Consider the following 27,862-nt stretch of genomic DNA (forward strand, 5'->3'; position numbering starts at 1 on the left):
TTCTGATATAGGACACATAATTGCATCAAGTTTTCTAAATTTAGAAATCTCAATTTAAATATACATATATGCCTCCCACGTGCCGTGTATTTGCGTAGCTTCATTTGAGTATTCTTGCCGTTTTCGTTGATTTTCTCGGTAGCCGTACACAGGTTGGAAATTTCAGATGATATTGTGGTAAACCAACAATGTTTATGCGATGTTGCTGTGGTCTCTGAATAAAACATGAAATATTTTAGAGCGTTACTTGCAAAATAGAAACCTTTGAAATTATGTTTATTATAAAACATATACATGTACTCAAAGAAAAAAGATGAAACGTATTTTCATAAAAGCCAGAGAGAGAGAGAGAGAGAGAGAGAGAGGTCTCGAATACGGTATTTAATCACAAAAAGTTACATCACTCTAGACACTGCGACAAGAAGACATTGATACGGAACAAATATTCATGATCTTCGATTAAATACAAGATTGAAGATTGGTCGTATAATTTAATCATTTTCAACAAGAAGACAACCTGTAATCAAAATTTAAGAACAGAGATACCCCCCCCCCCCAAAAAAAAACAATTTGAAAATTTTAATTACAGGTAAATTAATTACAATTAAAGGTGGCCTTTTCCAACAATTTGTGATTGTTTGGGCGATACCTCTGTATCTAGTATTTATACTCTATACCAACTTGATGAATTTCGTGCTTATAAAAATAAACGAACTGTTGGAATTTAGATATAAGTTTTGGGTAATTTGAGTTTACACATACATCAACTAATAATTGTATAATAAAATATTGGTAAAATTTTGTATTCAAGGAAACAATGCAGATATAGGCGAAAATGCCTACCAAGTGCGCCATAATCCTTTTTCATGATAATTGAGCATATATTTGCATGTACCTTTATCGATCTGAATTCTACATCACAGGGAGAGAACTTACATCGGTCTTAATTAAATTCCACGCGCTATATCTTGGGTAGACTTTTCATATATCGATCAAGGCAAAATGATGATTTTAATAAGATCTTTGATTTATATCCAGTCTGCCACCTGACAGCTGAAGATTACTGAAATATTGATCAAATAAAATTTTAACATCTCATAAAAAATCGATCTCCGATGTCAAGGCAACGCTTGTGTGTAGTCGTCATTGCCGAATTGCCCAAAATAAGCAGGTCTCAAGACCATAAACTGAGAATAGACTTAATAGTCTAAATTTCGGTTCTAACTAACTTTGGGGGGGGGGTCTTAAAGAAATCAAATTTTCAGTATTTTGCATTCAATGTTTTATAGATCAGCAGTTTCTTTAAACAGATTTACCAGATAAATTTTAAGATATGAGAGAAATCAGTCTATTTTCAGTTTATGGTCTTGAGGCCTCAAGACCATAAACTGAGAATATTCTTAAGTCTAAATTGCAAATCCAGCTAACTTTTGAAATAATTTTCATAAACAAATAAAATTTTCAGTATGTAAAACTTATACGGTACCAATTTTGATGCACCAGATGCGCATTTCGACAAATAATGTCTCTTCAGTGATGCTCAACCGAAATGTTTGAAATCCGAAATAACTATGAAGTTTTAGATCTAAATATAGCCAAAAACAGCGTGCCAAACAAGTGGAGCCAAATTCGTCCAAGGATAAGAGCTATGCATGAGGGAGATAATCCTTAATTTTGAAATGAATTTCTAAATTTTATAACAGCAATTAAATATACATCCGTATTTTCAAGCTAGTAACGAAGTACTTAGCTACTGGGCTGTAGAGACCATCGGGGACTAACAGTCCACCAGCAGAGGCCTCGACCCAGGGGTCATAATGTAAAACTTATACGGTACCAATTTTATACGTTTGCATTTGAATTCTTTATAAACCTGCAGTTTTTAAAACATCTGTGCAGGATAAATTAATCAAAATTTTGACTTAAGTCTATTCTCAGTCTTGAGGCCAGATCTCTGTTCTACAATTGTGAATTGTCCTTGAGGACCATGGTATAGTTCCATCACGTGATCGATACTAAGGCTTCGCTAATTTTTCTATTCTCATTATGGTTAATGTAATTGCCGAAAGCAATCCACCTGTACTCTGAAGGCAAACAATCTCGTGACACCCTCCTTAAAATATATAGAATGTATACGATCTCACTCATCTTCACAAGTCAGGGGTTATTGATTCGTTACCTCGCACTAACCCTTGACATCAGTTGCTATATAAAAGTTGGGCTCATTAGACCATTACGCAATCCCCTATAAATGAGACATCCAATGAAATCACTGCATCTTGTTATGGTGTACATGGATACAAATGACACTATCTCATACTGCTGTAATGATAAACACGCGCAATTGTAATATTTACACCACTAATTACATTTATTGATAGTAGATCAAGTTGGGAAACCTTTTTGCTGAAGACAATATTCCTTAAACGATTGAAATAGCCATAACTGTAGGTATCAAAACCCGTGTTTTTATTTGAATCTCTCGCTTCGTGTTGTTAGAAATAAGCACGCATTCTCATTGGTTCCCACTCTTTTGTGGGAACAAATCAGAACGAGTCCAACTTTTTGATAGTCACTGGTGCCAAGGGTTAGTGCAAGGTAACGAATCAATAACCCTTGACTTGTGAAGATGGATCTCACTGTGTATTGATTGGTAGAACGTTCGCTTCACAGCTGGGAGGTCGTGAAGATAGATCTCACTGTGTATTGATTGGTAGAACGTTCGTTTCACAGCTGGGAGGTCGTGAAGATGGATCTCACTGTGTATTGATTGGTAGAACGTTCGCTTCACAGCTGGGAGGTCGTGAAGATGGATCTCACTGTGTATTGATTGGTAGAACGTTCGCTTCACAGCTGGGAGGTCGTGAGTTCGAGTCCCGCTCGTGTCATGGCTGCATCAAACCTAAGATATTAATTAACATACGTAGTAATTGCTCCTTCGCCAAATGGTTTTCATTTATATGGAGAATCACGGGTCTTTTAGATATGACCTTAAAAACGGAGGCCGCGGCAGGCATTGGCACGATAAAGACGTCTCACTACAACGTCAGTGAGCGCTAAGCCACAGGTACTTCACCTACAGCTGGTGACGTCTCAATAGGAGTGAATATTCTCAAAGGGACGTAAAACAAACACACATTACAACGAATGAAGAAGCCCTTTACAAGAAAAGTAAAGATAACGAACAATGATCAATCTGACAAAACCAACAAAGAATTCAAAATTAAGAGTACGGCGAACACGGACCCCTGGTAAGGTGAAGATAACGAACAGTGATCAATCTCATAACTCCTATAAAGGTGAAGATAACGAACAGTGATCAATCTCATAACTCCTATAAAGGTGAAGATAACGAACAGTGATCAATCTCATAACTCCTATAAAGGTGAAGATAACGAACAGTGATCAATCTCATAACTCCTATAGAGGTGAAGATAACGAACAGTGATCAATCTCATAACTCCTATAGAGGTGAAGATAACGAACAGTGATCACTCTCATAACTCCTACAAGCAATACAAAATAGATAGTTGGGCAAACACGGACCCCTGGACACACCAGAGATGGGATCAGATGTGTAGGAGGAGTACGCATCCCCTATTGACCGGTCACACCCGCCATCTATATTGATCAGCTAAACGGAGTAATTCGTAATCTAAATGAGTCTTAACAGTTGGTATCGATTGTGGCATCCCAGTGGTGAAGTCGTTTGCTTCGCAACCATGGAGTTCCGAGTTTGATTCTAGATCCTGTCGAACTGATACAAGATAATTTAGAATTTCTGGACTGTTCATCAGCCAATTGCAAGAGGACATCATTAGAAGCAATAGTAACGGGTCTTTGAGTTATGACCTTGAAATTTGGGCTTTGCCACGATAAAGAACCCCCACTCCTCGACCCTGAGAGCGATATATAGGTGTAAAACATTTTCTGTACTAAGGGAAAATTCTCTAACAGGGCGAAAAAGCAACAAAGTGTTTAAACTGATGAAAAGCGTCAGTTTATCTCGATATTATGATTGTATTGAAGCTACCAGTATTTCGCAATTTTTGGATATAGTGATACTTTCGTTGATATTAAACTTAGTCACAATTTTGTACAGTAGTAAAGATTGATTTCGATGTAATGCTATTGTACGTGTGGCAGCGTTACCATTATTTGTTTCCTTGCTCTACACATGCGCAGGGCAAAAAACTACAGAATGTAGTGAATACATGTGTATACTAGTATTGGTATGGGGTGAACATTCGCCCAATTAACATCTACTTAGTTTGATTCATACATATACTTTTAGAAACTGAAAGATTTTCACGTTTTTTTTAAAATTTCAATTGCAGACAAACAAACAATTACTCACATACACACATGCACATAATGGCTGGAAGATATGGCAACAGACTATTGATAGATAATTACAAACATGTATCTTTAAACATTTCCCGTTCAACCATCTTGTTCTGAACACATCCCGCATTAGACATATGAAAACAAAAGTACGTATCATCTATCCTTCTGTGTTTTAGATAGGTTATATGAGGAATGTGTTTTGGTTCCAGCTGGCAAAGCTTGTAACAACATTGTCTTTGGAAGGCTCATTATTACAACTGTATGTTAAACGAACTTGGCATTACTTCCACTTCTGGTAATCGTACCTATACTGCAACTGCCCTTTCAAAAACGAAATTCTTCAAAACCATGCTTCAGTTTTAGACACATTTAATATCCAAGTCAATGGGTCGGATGAATGTGAGTTACCGTACCTATACTGGATTCCTAAACTTCATAAAACCCCTTACAAACAAAGGTACATTGCTGGATCCAGTAAATGTTCTACCAAGCCCCTATATTTGCTCCTCACGAAAATATTAAAAGCTGTGAAGGAGAAACTTCAAACGTACTGTGCGACGACATATACCAGAAGTGATGTAAATCAAATGTGGATTCTAAAAAATTCTAAAGAACTTTTAGTAAACTTAAAATCACAATTTTTCTCTCAAATCAACGACATCAAAGCGTATGACATTTTAACTTTATACACGACCATTCCTCACGATAAATTAAAAACTAGACTTTTTGACATCATGAACAGTTGCTTCTTCAACAAAAATGGAAAACGCAAATATTCCTATCTAGTGATCAGTCATCCAAAAAATTACTGTGTTAAACGCCACTCTGATTCCACGCACAAATACTCTGAAGTTGAGATAAAGGGTATGCTGGAGTTCCTCATTGACAATATCTTCGTGATCTTTGGTGGTCAGGTCCTCCAACAGTCTTTTGGAATCCCCATGGGCACGAATTGTGCTCCTTTCTTGGCTGACCTGTTTTTATATTCTTATGAAACAGAATTTGTTCAAAAACTTCTACGAAAGAAGAATAAAATCTCTTACCGTGGCCTTCAATTCGACATTTAGATATATCGACTATGTATTACAGTGTATCTATCAACAATAATAATTTTCATTCATGTGTCGATTCAATATATCCCAATGAACTTGAAATAAAAGACACCACAAAGTCGTCCACTTCTGCTTCATACTTAGATATTTTATTTAAAGTAGATATTAACGGCAAACTAATAACTCAACTTCATGACAAACGGGATGATTTCAACTTCTCCATTGTCAACTTCCCATATTTATGTAGCAATATTCCATTATCACCTGGATATGGTGTTTACATCTCTCAACTGATTTGATACGCAAGAGCTTGTTCTGCGTATGGTCAGTTTTTAAATCGACGCAGGCTACTAACAAACAAGTTGATGGTGCAGGGGTTCTAACAGTCGCGTTTAAAATCAGCATTTCGCAAATTCTACGGACCCCTGGACACACCAGAGGTGGGATAATGTGCCTAGGAGATGTAAGCACCCCCTGTCGACCGGTCACACCCATCGTGAGCCATATATCCCGATCAGGTAAACGGAGTTATCCGAAGTCAAAATCAGTGTCCCTAAGAACGGCCTAACAATCGGTATGAAACACGTCAGACAGCATATGACCCAATGATAGGTTGTATTGACGAACTAGATCGTTATAACGACCATAGAATTTACAAAATGCCGACTTCAATCGAGATTGTTGAAACCCCTGTACCATCAACTTGTTTGTCAGTAGCTTGCCTCGATTTAAAAACCGACTATACGCAGAACAAGCTCTTACATATCGAATCAGTTGAGAGACATAAACATCATATGCAGGTGATAATGGAATATTGCTACATAAATATGGGAAGTTGACGATGGAGAAGTTGAAATCATCCCGTTTGTCATACAGCTGTCCGTTTGCCGTTAATGTCTACTTTCAATAAAATATCTAAGTATGAAGCAGAAGTGGACGACTCTGTGATGTCTTTTATGTGATGAATAATGACAGTAACAACATTGTAATCCTGTCTGTGAGAAGTCTGAAAAACCTCAAGTGAATTGCATGCAAAAAAGACAATTACAGATTTTACGTAGATTTAGAAGGCAGGAAGGTGAAAGTATATGAATTCCAATGAATTGTTTGAATTAATAGCCAGTCATTAAAGACTCGGTAGAGACCTTTTTGGAGGCGATGTGACAACAGATGATGTATTGTGGTGTAAATACAAATGACAGTCTGTGAGTGTTATCAAGTATCATGGGAAAAAATAATTACACTGGCAAAATACTGAATGTCATGAAGACGGAGACAATGCTACAAAACTAGGAAATCAAAATGAAAGAATTCATGTATAATAAATGAAAATATCTTAATAGTCAACTTATTACATTAGATTCAATGTAGAACAAAGGTGGTTTCCCTGGTTATGAGAACAATGTGAGTACATGTTGCATACTGTGAACCTTCAGGGACATGACATCGATTTGTTTTATCATTTAAACATTATAGAAACTAAATTTGGTGTTCCCCTCTCTTCATAACATCAAAACCTATTACTTTTCAACACTTTACACGACCATTCCTCACGATGAATTAAAGACTAGACTTTTTGACATCATAGACAGTTGCTTCTTCAAAAAAATGGAAAACGGAAATATTCATATCTAGTTATCAGTCATCCAAAAATTTACTTTGTTAAACACCACTCTGATTCTACGCACAAGTACTCTGAAGTTGAAATAAAAAAAAATATGCTAGAGTTCCACATTGACAATATCTTCGAGGTCTTTGGTGATCAGGTCTCCAATCTAGTATTTATTAAGTAAGTTTTATGCTCTTATGTCCAGAAGTGTTTTATGTACAGCGCTTTAGAGTAATTTTATATTATATTTAGCGCTCGATAAATTTTGTATAATGATAATAATAAAACCAAGTCAGTTAACAAAGGAGCACAAGTCATACCCATGGGTATTCCAAGAGACCGTTGGAAGTCCTAATCTCCAAAGATCCCGAAATTATTGTTAATGAAGAAATCCAGCGTATTATTTTTTATTTCAACTTAAGAGTACTTGTGCGTGGAATCAGAGTGGTGTTTAACAAAGTAATATTTTGGGCGACTGATCACTAGATATGAATGCTGAAATATGTGTTGAAAAGTCAGACGTTTTGATGTTGTCAATTTGAGAAAGATTTTGCGATTTCAAATTTACTAAAAATTCTTCAGAAATTGTTAATCCACATTTGATTTACACCACTTCTAGCATATGGTGTGGCACAGTACGTTTGGAGTTTCTCCTTTACAGCTGTTTGTATTGTCGTGAGGAACGAAGGTAGGGGCTTGGTAGAACACTTACTGGAACCAGCAATGCATCTTTGTAAGTGTTTTCTAAAGTTTAGGAATCCAGTATAAGTACGGTAACTGATATTCAGCAATCCTGTTGTGTAAGACTGAAGGGTGATTTTTGAAGAATTTCATCTTTTGAAAGGGCAGAACCAAAACATATTCCTCATGTAAACTATCTAATTCTTTGATCACTTCTGGTTTATCAAAGGCAGAAGGATAGATCGTACTTTTGTTTTGATGTGTCTAATATGGGATTTTGATATTCCTCTTATACTTTTAATCCATTCTGACAAGGTATAAAGTTCTTTTTTATAAATAGCCCATCGTCTGTCTTAATCTCGTAATAGAGATGAAGTTCTGTCGCCAATTGAATGACCGAAGTTATCTGAATTTAGGACCTTTTACAACAAGTGATTTCAGGTCCTGATGTCCAACTATATCAACATCACAAGCTGGACTATAGTGGAAAGAACACGAAGAACATTAACACGTAAGTTGATTAGGTATAAGATGAATCCATATCAATTATAAATTACTATCATCACTATATATTTTTCTAGTGTTTATTTGATCACTATGGAAACATTTACGCGGTGAATTATGACAGTAACAGCATTGTAACCCTGTCTGAGAGAGATATTTTAAAGTCCTGGAAAACCCCGAGTGAACTGAGACAATTACAGATTTTCTGTAGATCAAGAAGAGGGAGGTGAAAGTATATGAATTCCAATGAATTGTTTGAAATAGTAACCAGACATTAAAGACTCGGTAGAGACCTTTTTGGAGGCGATGTGACAACAGATGATGCATTGTGGTATAAATACAAATGACAGTCTGTGAGTGTTATCAAGTATCATGGGAAAAAATAATTACACTGGCAAAGTAATGAACATGATGAAGATGGAGACAAGAATACAAAAACTGGGAAATCAAAATAGTACTACGAACGTTTTAGATCTCCAAATACACTGTAATTGTAAATCGAGGGTTTTCTTCCATAGTTATGGAAACAATGTGAGTGCATGTTACTGTGAATCTACATATTCACAATATTCAAAACACTGAAGAGGATCGTTATATTTACTGAATGAAATATCTTATCACTTAAAGGGACATGGACACGATTTGAGAGGAAAATATTCAAATTTCATTTTTCCATTTTTATTGTTTACCATGCTTACTTGTACCATCTACATATCAGATAACACACTATAGATTTATATAATATCCAATCATCTACAAAGAGGCCTCGGCATTTTAGCCGAGTAAGTCTATTACGATTATGCATGAACCGTGATATCATCAAACATTTTTTCCGCTCTATCTTGTCTATACATAATGTACATTTTGTAAGAAATGGATGACTATGCGACCGCATCATTGTCAAACGTAAGTATGGTAAAAATCTTATGAATATCAGGGTTTTTTCCTTTTAATCTTATTTCCATTTAATAAAATATTTGAGACATAGTTTCTCTTTATCACAAGTTTTGCTCCTGCAAGAAAGCAAACGATCAATCGCAGATTGTCGGGGATTTCTGTCAGAGGTCGAAAAGGTCCGAGATGTCGCTTTTGGTAAACACACAATGAAAGGTGAAGATAACAAACAGTGATCAATCTCATAACTCCTATAAAGGTGAAAATAACAAACAGTGATCAATCTCATAACTCCTATAAAGGTGAAGATAACGAACAATGATCAATCTCATAACTCCTCTAAGCAATACAAAATAGAGAGTTTGGCAAACACGGATTCCTGGACATACCAGTGGTGGGGTCACATGCTTAGGAGTAAGCATCCATTGACATTCGAAATACTTTTGGTTACATGCATGATAGTAAGCGTATAGCGTATACACTAACTGCATAAAAAGTGAAGATTTGATATCATGTGGTCATTGAAGGATGGATTTTTGTCGCTATTCAGATAAAAATGATGTGCGTGTGTATGTTCTTCCATTATCAATCGTGTGGGACATGAAGCCACATTACTCTGTTAATTGGTAAAATTAAATGGTAAAATGGGGGGGGGGGGGGGGTGAAACGTGTAGGGGACTACATTTTCGGTTAATCAACGGCGTAGTAAATTATCACTTTAATCCCTCGTGTGAAAAAATTGAAACCATTGACTTTTGTCTCCATTAGAACAAAATCAAAGCAAAAAAAGCTTTTTAAAACTATGGGAATAAGTCTAAATGACAAAGTAACGATATAATAAAGCATGATATCTTGAACTTGTTACTGGGAGCCACTCCTAATCTTTTCTTTAGGGAAAAATTGTGAAAATGAATTTCTTTCTTATACATGTATATGATCCGATACACCCATTTTGATTTATGTCATTATGCTTTTAATTGCACTAGTGTTATCGTATGGAAACTTCCAAACCATGCTCATCTTTAGTAATAGAAGTATGTAAGAAATAACGGATAGTGTGCAAAAATCTAAAATTATCAGAGAAAATTCGGTCTAATATGTCTTATTCACTTTAACAATATTCGTTTATTTAAGAAGTGAACAGCACTTTTGAGCTGTTCATGGTCATGAAGGGATTTGGATTTGAGGCAAATTCTGTGAATCGCGTTAGCGATTCTCAGAGAATTTGCCTCAAATCCAAATCCGTTCATATTGACCATGAACAGCTCAAAAGTGCTGTTCAATTCTTATATTTATATTCTTTTACTAAAACACCGTTTGTTTACATTGCTTCTATTTTGTTGCATAAAACGAACTCCTAGTCTCTGTCACAGTCGTAATTGTGACGTACGTCTACACATATACATGACGTCACATTTGGTCTCACCCTGCCTTTAATATCAACATTGCAAGGTGCACTGTATTTTGGAAGTAGGAGACCGCAAGATTGGGATGACAATACACGTAAGTTTACAATCTTAATCCAAAGGTGTGACTTACGAGATCTTTGTAACAGATGTTGTATTTTTTCAAATCATTACGCTCTCTCAGTCGCGTGCTTTAAACTAGTTCATAATCCGTTCATAGTCAATATGAACGGATTGTGTCGCGCGCTGAAATTGGTTGGTTCATAGAGGAAAATGCGATTTGTAATATAAATATTCTGCTATGCAAACACAGAAGTATGTTCATACATAATGATAATGCTGCAAATTACGACAAACTTTGTCAGGAATCACAAGTATTTATATTTGCTCTAATGTAATTTCTAGGTTTTTTCAAACGAGTGTGACCTTTAAATGACCTTGACACAAAAGCAATAACCGTGACACTTAATAAAAATATCCCATCTCAACGCGTCCATTCAATATGAGAAGAATTCATCCTTAGGTGATGATATAACGATTCATCAGATGTTCCAGCTTAATTTACCTGGACGCAATAGTCCCATAACGATAAATATAATCGAAACAAAACGGAACCAATTGAGCATTCCTTCAAAATATCAAATTTTCGTATGATAGTTTATGATATTTTCCGAATTGAGAGATCCTTCGTTTTTCATATGCATGTACGTGTTTCTTCGATGTATGTAGATTTAATACAGAAATAAGATATAATTTTTTGAATTTCATTGGGATATGACATGAAGCTGGTCACGTGATGAAATCTTGTAAACGCCCAAAGAGCATTATATTAAATTTACCTGGTATCTTATTTCATAAATGTATATTTTGTTTGTGTTCTTATCGAGCTTCCAGCCACGGGTTCTTAAAATAAAAGATATACATGTACGTCATCGTTCGTTTGATTATTTTTACTAGGACATTACCGGTCCAGGTCACCGTGTGGTTTCTTGCATATGACGGCAGCGAAATTCAAACTAGTGTGGAAGATTTCGGACCAATCAATTAAAATTTCACATCAAATATACCTACTTCCTCATACTTTGATAAAGTTTCTATGTTCGCCGTATCTGGGTCGCTTATTTTACAAAACATCAAATCCTGGCTTTAACTGCCATTTTGAGAAACGCACTAAAAACCCCAAATACCTAACACTTTAGAAAGAGGGAAAATGGGTAAAAATAATCTAAATGAAATAAAATAAACAAGAACAAAGAATTAAGAAAGCCAAAAAATAATGTTTAATTTCCTTCTCTAGGTGCAATATCACAAGAATGTTTTGATCAATTTTTAAGGTATTTGAGATTTTAAGTACATCGGATATTTAGTGATTTCATTAAAATGACAGATCTTGTCAACAGTTGATGCTGTTGAGGAAAAAATGAGGAAGTAAGTAGCGTTTATTTGATGTGAAATGTTAATCAATAGGTCCAAAATCGTCCACCCAAGTCTGAATTTCGCTGTCATATGCGAGAAACCACCCGGTGACCTGGATCGGTAAATGTTCTAGTATGCAAGTAGTTAAAACATTAATATATGCAGGGAGACCGGCAAATTACACATATCGCACCTAGTTTCTGATTTTATAGGCATTGGAAGCGAATGGGTAGTTTTCGGTGATCAATTTCCGCTTCAATGGGATATAGTCCAAGCATGCTCTCGCACATATCCGAACGGGTGGTAATTCTAAAATTCTGGATATCTTTTAAATTAAAATGTTGAAAACGATTCAATTGTAATTCTGATACTTTTAAATTGTTTTTACAGCATGTATTGAGCAAATCAGATTGCATAAAACTAAATTTAACATGTTAATAGACAACAGTGTCACGATCATAGTTCAAATTTCCTCCATAGCTCTTGAGCCTTTATTTACATTGTCCATGACCAGAGCGCCTATGACCATATTGCAGACGTTGCAGTTTTGCCGACGATAACTGAATGGCAAATTTAATGTTTCTGATTTATTAATTCATGAAATTTTTGTCTGTTTACAAAATAAGCTCTGTATAGATATTATTTATTTATATCAATTTCCTGTTGCTGTGAAGCCAGGTGAAAGGACCTAGTACCCAAATACTTTTGAAGCGGTGATTGTATTCATATGCCAAAAAGTATGATTACATGACCGACTTCAATCCTCAAAAAGTAAAAGTCATTTCCGTTAGTGTTGTAATATAAGGAAACACATTGGCAAATGTAAATATATGATAACAAATCAGATGCAATTCTGTCCCTGTTCAGCATTGACCAGATTAAGAATTTAATTTATTAGGGATTGACGAGGATCTTTAAACCCTGGTACTTCCGCATCATGACACTGTCTAAATAAGTGTTCAAGTGCCATACATTCTACTTTTGATTGCAGAAAGAAGATCGAGAATTTTCAGAGTGTTTTTTATAACCTGATAAAAGTGTACGTGAACAAGAAAGGCAAGTTTTTGTATTTTTTTTTTTGATATTTATATCGTAAGATAACTTTTATCACACGGTCGTAAGATAATATATATCATAATGCTAACTTAAAGATAATTTTTATACGATAATGGTAAGATAATGTTCATATTATAATGCTATGATAATATTATCTATATCATAATCATAAGATAGTGTTTATATCATACGCAGTTTGTGAAGCGTGAACTACCCAAACTTACTCTATATCGTATAACTAAACGCTACCCCTACATATAACTGTTGTAGGGACCGTTACAAATGCTCCCCAAACACCAAATCATCTAGTGGTGCTGTTTATTTAATTAAGTACCATCATGTGACAGACACTTACATTACATGCAGTAAAACGTTCACCTTGAATCAATCGTGAGAACTTTATTTTGGCATAAATAAATGAGATAACAAAAATGCAAAAGTTTTCATGGATGATAAGCATCATGTACATATACGGAGTTAATATAAAAAGGATTGTTTTCAGACATGCAAAGTTTGCACACATTACAAGATGCATAAATTGCCTCCATGTCTCAAGTTAAAGCATTGTCCAATCAAAAGATGCATGCACTTCCAGGTTTGTAACTTTCAACATGCCAATCCGCGAGCCCCTAAATGAATACAGAAGTTTTCAAACTTTATTTATCATTTATTACTTATTTGTGTTTCATACCGATTGTTAAGCCGTTCTTGGCACACCGATTTTGAATACAGTTAACTCCGTTTGTCTGATCAAGATATAGGCCTCATGGCGGGTGTGGCCAGTCGACAGGGGATGCTTACTCCTCCTAGGTACCTAATACTACCTCTGGTTTATCGAGAGATCCGTGTTTGCCCAACTCTCTATTTTGTATTGCTTATGAAAGGTGAAGATAACGAACAGTGATCAATCTCATAACTCCTTATAAGCAATACAAAATAGTTAGTTGGGCAAACACGGACCCCTGGGCACACTATAACTTATAGGAGTTATGAGGTTGATCACTGTTCGTTATCTTCGCCTTTCATTTAAAAAAGCATGGAGCGGTCCTTCGGATGAGTCCACAGAAACCGAAGCCCCGTGACACAGCAGGGTGTGGCACCATAAAGAACCCTCCCTGCTCAAAGGCCGTAAGCGCCAAGCATAGGCTTAAATTTTGCAGCCATTAACTGGCAATAGTGACGTCGCCATATGAGTGAAAATTTCTCGAGAGGGACGTTAAAAATATTTAATCAATCAATCATTTAAAGAAATAGTAAAGGTCTTTTTGGTGGGGGGAAAATTCTCACCCCAAATTATGTCATTTTTATCAAATATAATTTTTAAAAAATATGAATATTTTTAAACTTTGAAATCATTGCATGTTCGTCAAAAGTTACTCTAAGAGCCAACTTGTATAGCAGATTGAATTTTTGTCCAGGATGCAAAAATTCAAGGGACATAATTTGAAGATTATACTAGTAATAGTTTTTAATTAGGATATAGATGTATAAAATTGTTATATTTTACAGGATATGACGTGTATGAATCAGTTGGACTGAATTCTTTCAAAAAATTTGGACAAAATGATCTTTATTATTCCTTTAAAACAACATAAAATTTATTGAAGTTTTGAGTATACTTAAATCAGCATTAAACGTACGGGCATGCGCAATATCAGTGATTTTAACAACGCCAGTAAGTGAAGCGCAACTTTATCTATACCTCTATCACAATTTTCAGACCGTTTCATTGATAAAAATTCAGTGCATGCGCGTGTCTTTGGATTACTTGATTTAACCATGTCGATATATTACAGGTGTTTACATATCACTAAAAGATAAATTTCAAAAGATTTCAATGAAAAACGCAGAAATAAGAGTTGATCCAAAATAAGAAGTCTTAAACATTGCACGTGTATATACGTACATATGCATGCGTCTCAGTACTATTAGTCATCCTACATATATCCTAGGCTCTTGTGGTTTAAGCATATGTTACTGTATAATGCATACAAATGGATTGGATACAAGTGCTTGCAACTAAATAATCCTCTCCAATATACTTGAATACAATGAATATATAAATTAGAACTTTTTAAAATTCAACTATATTTTTGAAAATTCAAAACCTAAAAGAATCTCTCAGGTGGTTTTGTACAGAGGGGGAAATTCTGTTCAAATGCGTCGATTCCCAATGACAAGCAGTGAGTATATTTTCATTATAAACCTGCAGGGCATATTTAAATGTCCTATTGTGACACGGTACTGATTATATTACCCATTGTCTATAGTTCTGACCAACTCGCACTGAGAACAAATATTTTGGGCCGCAAGTAAGAAGGTTTTTATACCTGGAGTATAAACATCCAGTACACGTGAGACAGTAACACGACAATCTTTAAACAGGTTGGGAACACTTCCCCTATAGCGAGATATTCTCGAGAAAACGCGATTATCGCGTACAACCAAGAAAAACATCCGAGCTGTACACCTCTTCGTGTTTCACGTGAAAAGATATAGAGCTCAGAGTGGGTGTGACGACATGAGATACTTATTCCTCTTAGGCACCTGATCCCATCTCCGGTATATACAGGGGTCCGTGTTTGCCTTACTTTTAATTTTATATTCCTTCTACATATAGGAGTTAAGAGATCGATCACTGTTCGATTTCTTCACCTTTGCATTTCTTAAATTGTAACTTGAAACAGTTGTAGTTGTTTGGGCTATATAGACCGTGGGCTTCTGTTTTTGGATAGCTCAGTGGTTAGATCACCTGACTACTTAATACATAGTAATGCAGAGGTCCCGGGTTCGATTTTCGGTCCAGCCATTTTACGAGGTGACTTAGTCAACGTCCAGTTCAAGATGGCTGTCACAAATTACAAATCATCTCACACCGGATAAAGGAAGACAATCGTACATGTAGCTAATGCATAATGCATCGCTCTACTTTTCTATAATCGTGCACACCACGCCCTAGTGTTTGTCGAAGGTTTATAACTTTCACTTTGGATTATTCCATTAGTGAAAAGGGTCATTACTAATTGCATTGATTGTTCAAATTGACATTGTATTAGGCTTGCTTTTGATTTCAATGTTTATAATTCCAATGTTATTTATTACAGTTGTTTTGATTAGACAAAAATAAAGCTGAACGAGAGTTTACACATCAATGAATCGGAGAACGCGATGTATTCATACGCATCTGAAACAAAAAACGTAGTGCGCGGAAACTATTAAATTTTTGAAATTGTTAATAGAGCGAATGAATTGGAATTATAAGAATCAAACATTCTTTTTGAAGAATTTATCGATGTGTAAACTCCTGACATTTTACTCACAAACTTCGCACTTTTATTCAGTTTGTGAGGAAAATGTCCGGAGTGTTTAATCCTATATAGGAACACGTCTTTAAACAAATATCATAAAAGATTACTGGGGGAAATTGACTCTCTATGAAGTGGAATTTTAAAGTAATTTCATTATTATTATCGGCTATAAAATTGTGTTGAAAAATAATTAAAAGTGAAAGAGCAGTGATGCAATACTGTATTTGTAATAAAACACGCCAGGGAGTTTATTATTATTGTGGTTTTTTTGGTGGGTTTTTTTTTTTTTTTTAAATTTTTTTTTTTTTTTTTTTTTTTTTTTTACAAAAGTAGAATGATTCAAGAGGTAACATATTTTATTGTTTGCAAGAGATAAGCAATTACTGCAAGTGTTGACACAATCAATGATTTACAATCAAGAGATGAACAATTCAAGAAATGAAAATCCCTTGGTCTGCTAAAGTGTAACACTTTAAAGAGATGACATATTTATTCTTTCAATATTTTAAGTAGTATTTATGTTGACCACATATAATTAGTTTTTATAAAATAACCATGCGCGAACACAAATCGCTGGGAATTAATTTGTGCATTAGCAACTTAGGGAAACGTAACATGTTAATATCTATGTTGACGCTGCTAATGTCTATGGTGACACTGCTAATGTCTATCGTGACACTACTAATGTCTACCGTGACACTGCTAATGTCTATCGTGACACTACTAATGTCTATGGTGACACTGCTAATGTCTACCGTGACACTGCTAATGTCTATCGTTGGATTGTTAATGTATATCGTGACACTCCTAATGTCTATCGTGGCACTGCTAATGTCTATTGTGACACTGTTAATGTATATCGTGACACTCCTAATGTCTATCGTGACACTGCTAATATCTACCGTGACACTGTTAATGTATATCGTGACACTGCAATTCTCTATCTTGGCACTGCTAATGTCTATGGTGACACTCCTAATGTCTATGGTGGCACTGCTAATGTCTATCGTGACACTCCTAATATCTATCGTGACACTGTTAATGTCTATCATGACACTGCTAATGTCTGTCGTGACACTGTTGATGTCTATCGTGACACTGCTAATGTCTATCGTGACACTGCTAATATATATCGTGACACTGTTAATGTCTATCGTGACACTGCTAATGTCTATCGTGACACTCCTAATGTCTATGGTGGCACCGCTAATATCTATCGTGGCACTGCTAATTTCTATGGTTACACCGCTAATGTCTATTGTGGCACTGCTAATGTATATCGTGGCACTGCTAATGTCTATCGTGACACGGGACCTTGCGCAATAACCTCTACTTTCACTTCTACATCGAAGTCATTAATATTTACCTCTGAGATTTGACACAGTTAAGGTATAAAAGGGGTTCGAACTCATGATCTCCCTGTCATGAACGCTCTAATCACCTAGCAACTGCAACCGGTCCAGCATTCAGTCGGGTAGGCTCTTTAACTGACTTTACTTAAAGTAGTCCATCAGAGTCACTTGGTTTGGTTTGGGGTGGTTTAAACTGCCTCCACACTAATTTACTCTCTCTCTCTCTCTCTGCATTTACTTTTCTCTAAATCATATTAAAGAGAGTAAGCATTACCTGTCAACCGGTTACACCCACCGTGAACCCTATATTTTGATCAGTTATACAATACGCTGATCTTTACTATAAACAATACTGTGGAATCATTTAAATTCTAAAGGGATAAATGGTGCATTTTATTGGGGTTTGAAATTCGTAGGACACGGGTATCCACGAAAATTGAGCCCCACAAAATCTTTTGATTCCACAGAAAGCAAGTGTACATCTCATGTTCAATGAGATACCCGCGTTGTGGCGTTTCATAGTCACTGAATTTCACATTAAGTATATTACTAACCCATATAAAATTCTTCTTTTCTTTGACTTACACATCAGATTGATAAAGTTGATTTTTATGCTCCCTTTCTCTTTCATTTTAGAAACAATGGATATTAGGTTGATGGTGACAATCATTTTTCTTTCCACGTCAGTTGTGAGATGCACGCAGATTGAATGCTCTACGGAGAAACGATGTAAATGTCGGAAAAGTCAACTCCAAAAAGGAAACCTATTTGCCATCTGTGAAAACCTCTCTTTGACACGTGCGCCTGCATTTAGAGCAGATGTCAGTGAAATTAGTCTTGCTCAAAACAATATTTCAGAATTCCCTTGTTGTCTTCCAAAAACAATCACGTATTTGAATTTATCACGCAATCTTTTACACGTGTTAAACCGAACCTCATTATCGTCTTATCCAAATTTGAGGAACGTCGACATTTCGAATAACAAGCTGGAAGAAATTCAACTGAACGCTTTTGGAAACTGTTCTAAGCTTGAGTTTCTTAATATTTCCAACAATCGTCAACTTACCATAGAAGTGATTTTAAACATATCGTATGACCTTCAATATTCAAGGTCAATCAGGAATCTTGACTTTGAATATCTGCAATGTACGTATGGAGATTCGCAGACGGTCAAGAAAAGGCATTTGTTTCACTTGAGGGATACCCTTTTGGAGGTACTAAGTCTGGCGTCCAATCGGATACACGAACTTGAGAGGGGTGTGTTTCTAAATTTACCCAAGTCCTTAAAAGTTCTTAACTTAAATAACAACGTATTAAGCATTGGCTTTTATATTCTTGAGTTTGGAAACATGCCAAATCTTGAAATTTTCCATGTCAGCTTCCAATCAACATTTCACCAAACAGAACTTTACGAAATATTTTTCAAATGTAATGATACAAAAATAAATCCACGTACCCGTGCTTGGGATTCATTACCACAATTCCAGTTGGCATCGAAAGATCATTCCCATTTTTATAAAAGAAATATGTTAGGAGATTCAGTGCACAAAAATGTTACATTTTATTTACCACGGAAATTAAAGCAGTTTCACTTTCACGATAATTTGTACAAAATGGCTTTTCCTGCTTTAACAGTTAACGGTGCATCCCATCTTACTCATGCTTATTTTCAGAACAGCATCATCTACAGGTTGGAAGGACCTATGTATGGAAGTGGTAATATTCAGTATGCAGACTTATCAAATAATTTCTGTAATCACATATCCCCATCATTTTTTGTTGACTTTCAAAACTTGTCGTATCTGGACTTATCTCGTAATGCACTGGGAAGTAATTTGGAACATGATGTAAATGGAAAGATATTCCACAAACTTTACAGCCTAACCTCACTAAATCTAGCTCACAATAGATTGGTGACTCTTCCCGAAAAACTGTTTCGAAATCTAAATCAAATTCAAACTCTCAATCTCTCATACAACTCACTTGGGGAATTTAAAGTATACATGAGGCATATGGAAAGATTACAGCTTCTTGACTTCTCCTACAATCAGCTGTCCGAAATCGATGTACACACCAGAGAAGCACTGAATACGGTGGCAAAGAGAGGGAAACTTCAAATCAATTTAATTGGTAACCATCTCAGATGTACCTGCGAAAATTTAGGCTTCCTATCCTGGATACAAAAATCAAGATCCATTGAATTTCTAAATCTGGGAAACTACACTTGTTCTTTTGAAAACTCTTCAAAAATACAGATTCGGAATATTGACTTTCTCTTGCAGCAGATGGAAAAGAATTGTGCCTCCTACACCTCTGTCATAGTACTGGCGTCCCTATCAGTTGTAGCTGCTCTAACAATCTGTGTTAGTCGTGTGATATACCGATATAGATGGAAGCTACGGTACATGTACTACGTAGCCCGGGAAAAATACCAAAGAGACGGCCATCAAAAGGAAAGGAGTGGAAAAACGTTTCGCTTTGACGCATTTGTATCGTATGCAGATGAAGACACCGTGTTTCTGAAAAGTTTGGCAAATCGCCTGGAGAAGGAGTATGGTCTGAGATTGTGTATTCATCACCGGGACTTCATCCCGGGGACAGGAATCGCGGATAACATCACGAACGCCATTCATAACAGTCACCGCACCGTCTGCCTCATAACGTCACACTTTCTAGAATCTTATTGGTGTATGTTTGAGTTGAATATGGCAAGAATGGAAGCCATTTATTCTCGAGACGGGTGTAATGTGTTGTTATTGATAGTACTGGATAAAAATGTCGTGAAGAAGATGCCAATGTCAATAATAGATCTGATCGAATCAATGTCGTATTTAGAATACCCCGCATGTGGTGACGAAGACGAGAAAACGGCTTTCTGTTCTAAACTTGAAGAAACATTGAAATTCTATTGATATGTTAGATATTTACATAGTGATGCATAGCGCTCAAACTGTTTTACCATTCTCCTGAAGGAAGATATTCACAAGTTCTAACCCGTTTTACCGTACCCCTGAAGGAAGAGATCCAATCTGTTCAGAAATTATCTGTAACAGAAGTCAAAACTAACTTTCGATAAAAATACCATATAAGTGAAGATATTTTGGCGCTTGTTCTATATCTAATAAGATATTAATGGAAATTTTAAAAATTTAGTTCAACAATACATTAGAGCTCTTCCTTCGCCACCAACGCCGGTGAAATTTGAACCCCGCTAAAATTAAGTACACATGCGCTAAGCAAGCACTGGTCAATCTTTATATAACTCACTCAAGATTCGACCTCTTGCTTTAAGTCCTCAGGAGACCTTACTAATACAATTTTATATCCATTGTGGGTTTTTGTTGTTGTTGTTTTTTTTGTTTTTTTTGGCTTTGTGTATATCCACGTTACATATTTAATATAGGCAAAATAAAAACGAACTAAGGAATGTTGAATATTGTTCCTGTGTCTTTACGTACATAATCTCGTGTTTATCGACTATATCGGGAAATTTGGGAACATTCGTCTCGTTACGTTATCTGTTTACATCATTAAGTTATATCGATATTTTTTACGTCATGTGTTTACATTATTACGCTATGTGGTTAGATAATTACGCTATGTGGTTACATCATTACGCTATGTGGTTAGATAATTACGCTATGTGGTTACATCATTACGCTATGTGGTTACTTCATTACGCTATGTGGTTACATCATTATGTTGTGTGGTTATATCATTACGTTATGCATTCTCTCACCAGAGGGTGCATTACGCAAGCTTCACATACACCTCTGTCAACGCTTGGAATTACGTTACAATATAATCAAATGATACAAACAATCATTCTCGGTTTCCTTTCCCTTTAAAAGTTCTGGCAACAGCTGATACATCAGGCTCTTTTCATAGCCCACTGGCACTTTAATAAGCACATATTTACCATTTAGCTGTTTGTCTCTTATTTTATAAGTTATATCGTATTTTTACAGCCTTTCTTACTTTTGATTCCATGTTTACATTTAAATCTCCACCACGTGTATGTCCTACATTTATACGCATATTACGAAGTAGTTCCAAATTTATGATCAGAAAACGACAATTTTAAATAATTTACAGTAAGCATCAATTTAATTGCACCAAAAACATATCATAATATGACTAAATATTTAGTCCAAAACATAAATGTTGGATAATAGAAACTCTTACAAGATTTCTGTAAAAAGCCGTTGACAGAGGTGTAGTGCGAGGAGCGAACGGAACTCTGGGTAGAGAATATACTATTACGTTATGTGGTTACATCATTATATTATGTGGTTACATCATTATGTTATGTGGTTACATCATTACGTTATGTGGTTAAATCATTATGTTATGTGGTTACATCATTACTTTATATGGTTACGTCATTACTTTATGCGGTTACATTATTACGTTATGTGGTTACATCATTACTTTATGAGGTTACATCATTACGTTATGTGGTTACATCATTATGTTATGTGGTTACATAATTACTTTATGTGGTTACATCATTACGTTATATGGTTATATCATTATGTTATGTGGTTATATCATTATGTTATGTGGTTACATCATTAAGTTATGTGGTTATATCATTACTTTATGTGGTTACATCATTACTTCTTGTGGTTACATCATTACGTGATGTGGCTACACCATTACTTTATGTGGTTACATCATTACGTTATGTGGTTACATCATTACTTTATGTGGTTACATCATTGCGCTGTGGTTACATCATTACGTTGTGTGGTTACATCATTACGTTGTGTGGTTACATCATTACGTTATGTGGTTACATCATTACATTATGTGGTTACATCATTACGCTATGTAGTTACATCATTGCGTTATGTGGTTGGATCATTACTTTATGTGGTTACATCATTATATTATGTGGTTACATCATTACGTTATGTGGCTATACCATTACTTTATGTGGTTACATCATTGCGCTATGTGGTTACATCATTACATTATGTGGTTACATAATTACTTTATGTGGTTACATCATTACATTATGTGGTTACATCATTGCGGTATGTGGTTGCATCATTACATTATGTGGTTAAATCATTACGTTATGTAGTTACATCATTACATTAAGTGGTTATATCATTACGTTATGTGGCTACACCATTACTTTATGTGGTTACATCATTGCCCTATGTGGTTACATCATTACATTATGTGGTTACATCATTACATTATGTGGTTACATAATTACTTTATGTGGTTACATCATTACATTATGTGGTTACATCATTGCGCTATGTGGTTACATCATTACATTATGTGGTTAAATCATTACGTTATGTGGCTACATCATTACTTTATGTGGTTACATCATTTCGCTATGTGGTTACTTCATTACTTTTTGTGGTTACATCATTACGTTGTGTGCAAACATCATTATGTTATGATAGACTTTCATGATCGACATTGGTAAAAATGCGAAATGGCACACTGAAATCCAGACGGTGTGCTTTTAGAATTATTGAATGAAATTTTACTAATCTCCCGATTCAAGACATCCTGATTGGCACGGGTTCAGTGTATTGTAGTCTGCATAAAGAAACCACAACGTATTGTAACTGTCGAAATAAAAAAAAAATGGAGTTTATTATTTTGTTTCGTAGATTGATCAGAATAAAGAGCATCTAACATTTCGTAAGTGCACATAAATAGCTGTCTGATACAAGTAAGATATTTTCTCGTATTGAATGCTTGACCCTTCAAAGATTTTGCAGTTTCTGATAATGCACGTACATAAAGACAGTACATCTATTTGGATGAATTGCTTGCACCATTTTCAATTTCAATTCCTATTTCAATGTATAATGGCATTTCACAGAAGGAGAGAAAATTGACCACTAAGTGTTAGCTTACAAGCATTCATGAATTTCAACTATTTTAAAATTTTATATTGAGAATATAGTGGAAATTTACAAGAGAGACATCAGTACTCATATTTGAATTCATCATTAGCAATAAAAAAAAAATATTAGTCTGAGTTTGGACATAACAACATTCCATTGTAAAAGACTATGAAATTGCAGGAAACTCTGAGTATAACAATTGATTCTTGGTGTTGAGATATACAGATACGTAGTATCGTTTCTTTTTTAAAGTAGGAGAGGGGATAGCCGGAGTTCATGTTAATTATTGTTCTGTTGTTGTTTTTTTTCGTTTCGTCCTCTTTTCGCCTCGACAATATGACAAGACGACAAAACGCCAAACGAAAACACGATAAAATAGATCGCTATAATTTTCGGGTTTTCTTTTTGTCTACATCTTGTCGTTTTGGCATCTTTTCGTTATTTCAAAGCCAAAATTCGCTAATTTTCGTTATGTCGTCTTTTCGCCTCAAAAACGAAAAGAGGACAAATTATAGAATGGCACAAAATTATCAGCCCCATTTCATTTAATAATTCTGAATGCACACCGTCTAGATTTGAGCGCGCCATTTTGCATCTGTATCGATCTCGATCATATGAATGTTTATCATAACATAATAACGTAAAAAATGTATCGACATAACATGAGGCTGATTTAAACTATAAGGCAGTAATGACTTCCCATGTCTAGTTATCAGGTTATATCGATTAATAGACAGTACTCGTGCGAAGTATTTCTATTGACATCCCTGTAAGCTTTAACTGCGATTTTCACATTTACATAAATCACTTTTATCCGGTCCTACTAAACAGAGTACGATAGAGTACTTTAGAGTACGCTAGTAAAATTTCATAATTTAATGCAATTTAACTGCTGTTCGTAGATGTTCTTACTTTAGTTTAACCTAATAAATGTATATCTGGAATATATTGTGTTTGTTTTCATTATTTTAGGAATTATTGTAAGTTAAAGTTTACCGTTTGATTCCGAGCCCGATCAAATTTTAATACTTTTTCAAAACAAACTACTAATAATCGGGATCGGGATGCCATAAATCTTCAATACATTTAATGTTTTCTGGTCAAAATATCGCTAAAATACCAAATACTTTTGACAAATATTGCACTTTTATTTTATAATCATCTTTATTTAAGTGGTATACATACAAATAAACAATTGAATTGCATTAAATATTGAAATTTTACTAGCGTACTCCAAAGTACTCTAACGTACTCTGTTTAGTAGTACCCCACTTTTATCTGTAAGTTTTGAGCAACAACAGCAAATAGCAATAACAGAGTGCGATCGAGTTTGTTATTCGCAGTTAACACGCATGACACGGCGAGGTGAAAATGTAGGTACTGTTAGTTATCTTCACCTTTCATAAGGTGGTTATGGTTTTCCATACATATCTATAAATACTTGCAATGTAAATAAAGTCGCATAACATTAAACTTTGTTATCAGGTTATATCGATTAATAGTACTCGTGCAAAGTATTTCTATTGACATCCCTGTACGCTTAAACTGTGATTTTCATTTTCACAGAAATCACTTTTACCTGTAAGTTTTGAGCAACAACAGCAATTAGCAATAAGTCAATGAATATCAATTTATATTGTCGATCGGGTTTATTATTCGCAGTTAACACGCATGACAGGGCGAGGTGAAAATTTAGGTACAGGTACTTTCGTTTTAATTTCATCGAAGACACATGTACAGACATGGCCACATCGAGTGAACGCGAGGAAGAGAACTTCGGATTAAAAGTGTGCTGTATTTGTTTTGAACATTACAAGACTCCGAGATGCTTGCCGTGTTCACACTCGTTCTGTGAGGCCTGTTTATCAGCTCACATCCAGTCGTCATGTTCTGATTGTAATCCTCCACTAGGATTTCCATGTCCCCTCTGTCAAGTTTTCGTCCCGGCACCCGGGAGGTTTGCTCAGTATTCGTTCAAAGACTGGGCCAGGGTCTTCCCAGAAAATAAATTCCTCGCTTCCATCGCTGTGAATGATGTCAGTTTGACATCCATTCCCTGTCATCCCTGTAAAGAAGATGGAGAAGATGCGCGGGGAACTAGCTGGTGCGTGGAGTGTTCCGATGTTCTGTGTGATGAGTGTGTTAAGTGTCACCGGAGGTCCCGCCCTTCTCGTCATCACGAGGTAGTCTCACTCACTAATATATCCGGGACGCTCTCACAGAAGTACCCAGGACTAGAGAACTGTGAGACTCACGGGGGTCGAAAAATTGAAGTGTTTTGTGAAAATCACCTCGCTCCGTGCTGTTCTCTTTGTGTTATTAAAGAACATGGCGGTTGTTCCAGCCTCTGTCACATAGAGGAAGCTGCCGAGAAACTCCTAGAAAACGATAATGTCAAGAATTTACAGGATGATGTAGAGAAATTATGTACAGCGATAGAGGGATTAATAAAAGGAGAGAGAGTTAACATCGATGAGATTGACAATACCTCTGACAGATTTACAAAAGAAATATCAGACACAACAGCGGCAATCATCCAAGCTGTTAAGAATTCAGAAGAAACACATTTGGATGAACTTGCAAAATCGTGCAAAGAATCAAAATGCAAACTTGAAAAATCAATTAAATGTTATGAACAAAGACTACAATATCTTCGGTATTCGAAAAAAATATCACAGAGGAATTGTGCAAGTGTAAAAAATCCGAAAATCTGCTCTGTTTTGTCATACAGTAAAATGAGACATATTTATGAAAATTTGAAAAGATTGGACTACACACAACTAAAAATATCTGTAAAAACTGAATTACACGACGACGTACAAAAGCTAATTAATTTACCTTGCTTAGCAGCAATCACCACGGCTGAACACCAAACCCCTGATATGCTATATATTTGGATCAAAGTAAAGAACGCTGAAGTAAAAATAGTTTCTGAATTCAAGGTTGATGGTGCCGACTTGTTCGGTGGAGTTTTCCTTCAGAATGATCAATTATTACTGGCGGATTCTTCAGGTAATAAATGTGTACTATGCAGCATGGATGGTGTTATTCTGCACATTATATCTACAGATGGAAGTCCGTGGGGGGTTTGTGCCATTGGAGAAAATGAAGTTCTTGTTGGACTCGCTGATGACAGAAAAATATTAAAACTATCTCATTCACTTAAAAACTTACAAACCATACAAGTTGATTGTATGTGTTATGGAATATCGACATTTGGAAATACGATTGCCATAGGAACTCGTGATTCTGTTCAAACATTTGACAGTAATTTTCAGAGGGTCAGATACTCAAATGATTTATCTTATACTGATGATGTAGCAGTCGATGATGAGGAAAGCGTCATTTACTCTAGTTACAGTACGTCGACAGTCAGAAAAGTAGACAGAAAGGGAAACATCTTATTCACTTACAGTCATGAAGAATTAAAAAAGCCATGTGGACTAACAGTAGACAGGGTGGGGAATATATACGTAATTGGCAAATACAGCAACAATGTCCACATATTGTCTAGGAGTGGTGAGGTCGTGAGAATTCTGAACGGAGTGGTGACGAGCCCGGAATGCATTAACATCCAGGAGGGTGGAAACAGATTCTTTGTCGGTGAGGCAGGAGGGATAGTGAAAATATTTGAATTCAAATGGAAAAAAGAAATGAATGGTTAATTGTGAACTCACGAGGTGTTGCCATATCCTGTATACCGTGTCCGTTACAGAAAAGTGAATATATATATAGTACTGTCTCTCATTGTGAAGCATTCTTCACCTTTATTTCATCTGATATCTGTAAATGATTATCACGCATTAAAAAGATGTTATACAAGATTTTTTTTGTTTGATAAACTTTTGATATACTTGTAAATGTGGGAGGATTTGAAGTATTGGGTAGTTATAAATTACCAGATTTTCATTTGTACTCACTTTAATTTTCGTCCCTTTCGGAACTGTTTGTGCCAAGTTTGGTATAAATTGCCTGATTAGTTCTCGTGATCTAAAATGTGGTAATTTTACGCCAATAATGACAGACAATGTACACGTAAATATCACCTTAGTCATCAGACTGTTTCATTGAAAGTGTCATCAAATAAAAATTCAGTGCATGCGCGTGTTTTTGGATTATTTGATTTAACCATGTCGATATATTACAGGTGTTTAGATATAACTAAAAGATAAATTTCAAAAGATTTCAATGAAAAACGCAAAAATAGGAGTTGGTCCAAAATCAGAAGTCTTAAACAGTGCACGTGTATATACGTACATACGTATGCGTCTCGGCACTATTCGTCATCCTACATCTTAGGTTCTTCTTGTTTGAACATGTTTTACTGTATAGTGCATACAAATGGATTAGATACAAGT

At 35.5% G+C, this 27,862-nt stretch overlaps 2 protein-coding genes across 2 annotated transcripts; both read left to right on the top strand.

The window, feature by feature from the left end:
• Positions 1–12,767: 12,767 nt before the first annotated feature.
• LOC125649290 (toll-like receptor 4) lies at positions 12,768–24,448 on the top strand. The gene is made up of 2 exons (XM_056165814.1): positions 12,768–12,965; positions 18,262–24,448. Exon 2 carries the CDS (start codon positions 18,267–18,269, stop codon positions 20,535–20,537), a length of 2,271 nt encoding a protein of 756 aa, XP_056021789.1. The 5' UTR covers positions 12,768–12,965; positions 18,262–18,266; the 3' UTR covers positions 20,538–24,448.
• A 798-nt stretch (positions 24,449–25,246) lies between these two features.
• Positions 25,247–27,169, top strand: LOC125649282 (tripartite motif-containing protein 45-like). The gene is made up of 2 exons (XM_056166047.1): positions 25,247–26,083; positions 26,783–27,169. Exons 1-2 carry the CDS (start codon positions 25,247–25,249, stop codon positions 27,167–27,169), a joined length of 1,224 nt encoding a protein of 407 aa, XP_056022022.1.
• The last annotated feature ends 693 nt before the right edge of the window (positions 27,170–27,862 follow it).

The sequence above is a fragment of the Ostrea edulis genome, chromosome 5 (assembly GCF_947568905.1).
Source record: "Ostrea edulis chromosome 5, xbOstEdul1.1, whole genome shotgun sequence".
Taxonomy (NCBI): Eukaryota; Metazoa; Mollusca; class Bivalvia; order Ostreida; family Ostreidae; genus Ostrea; species Ostrea edulis.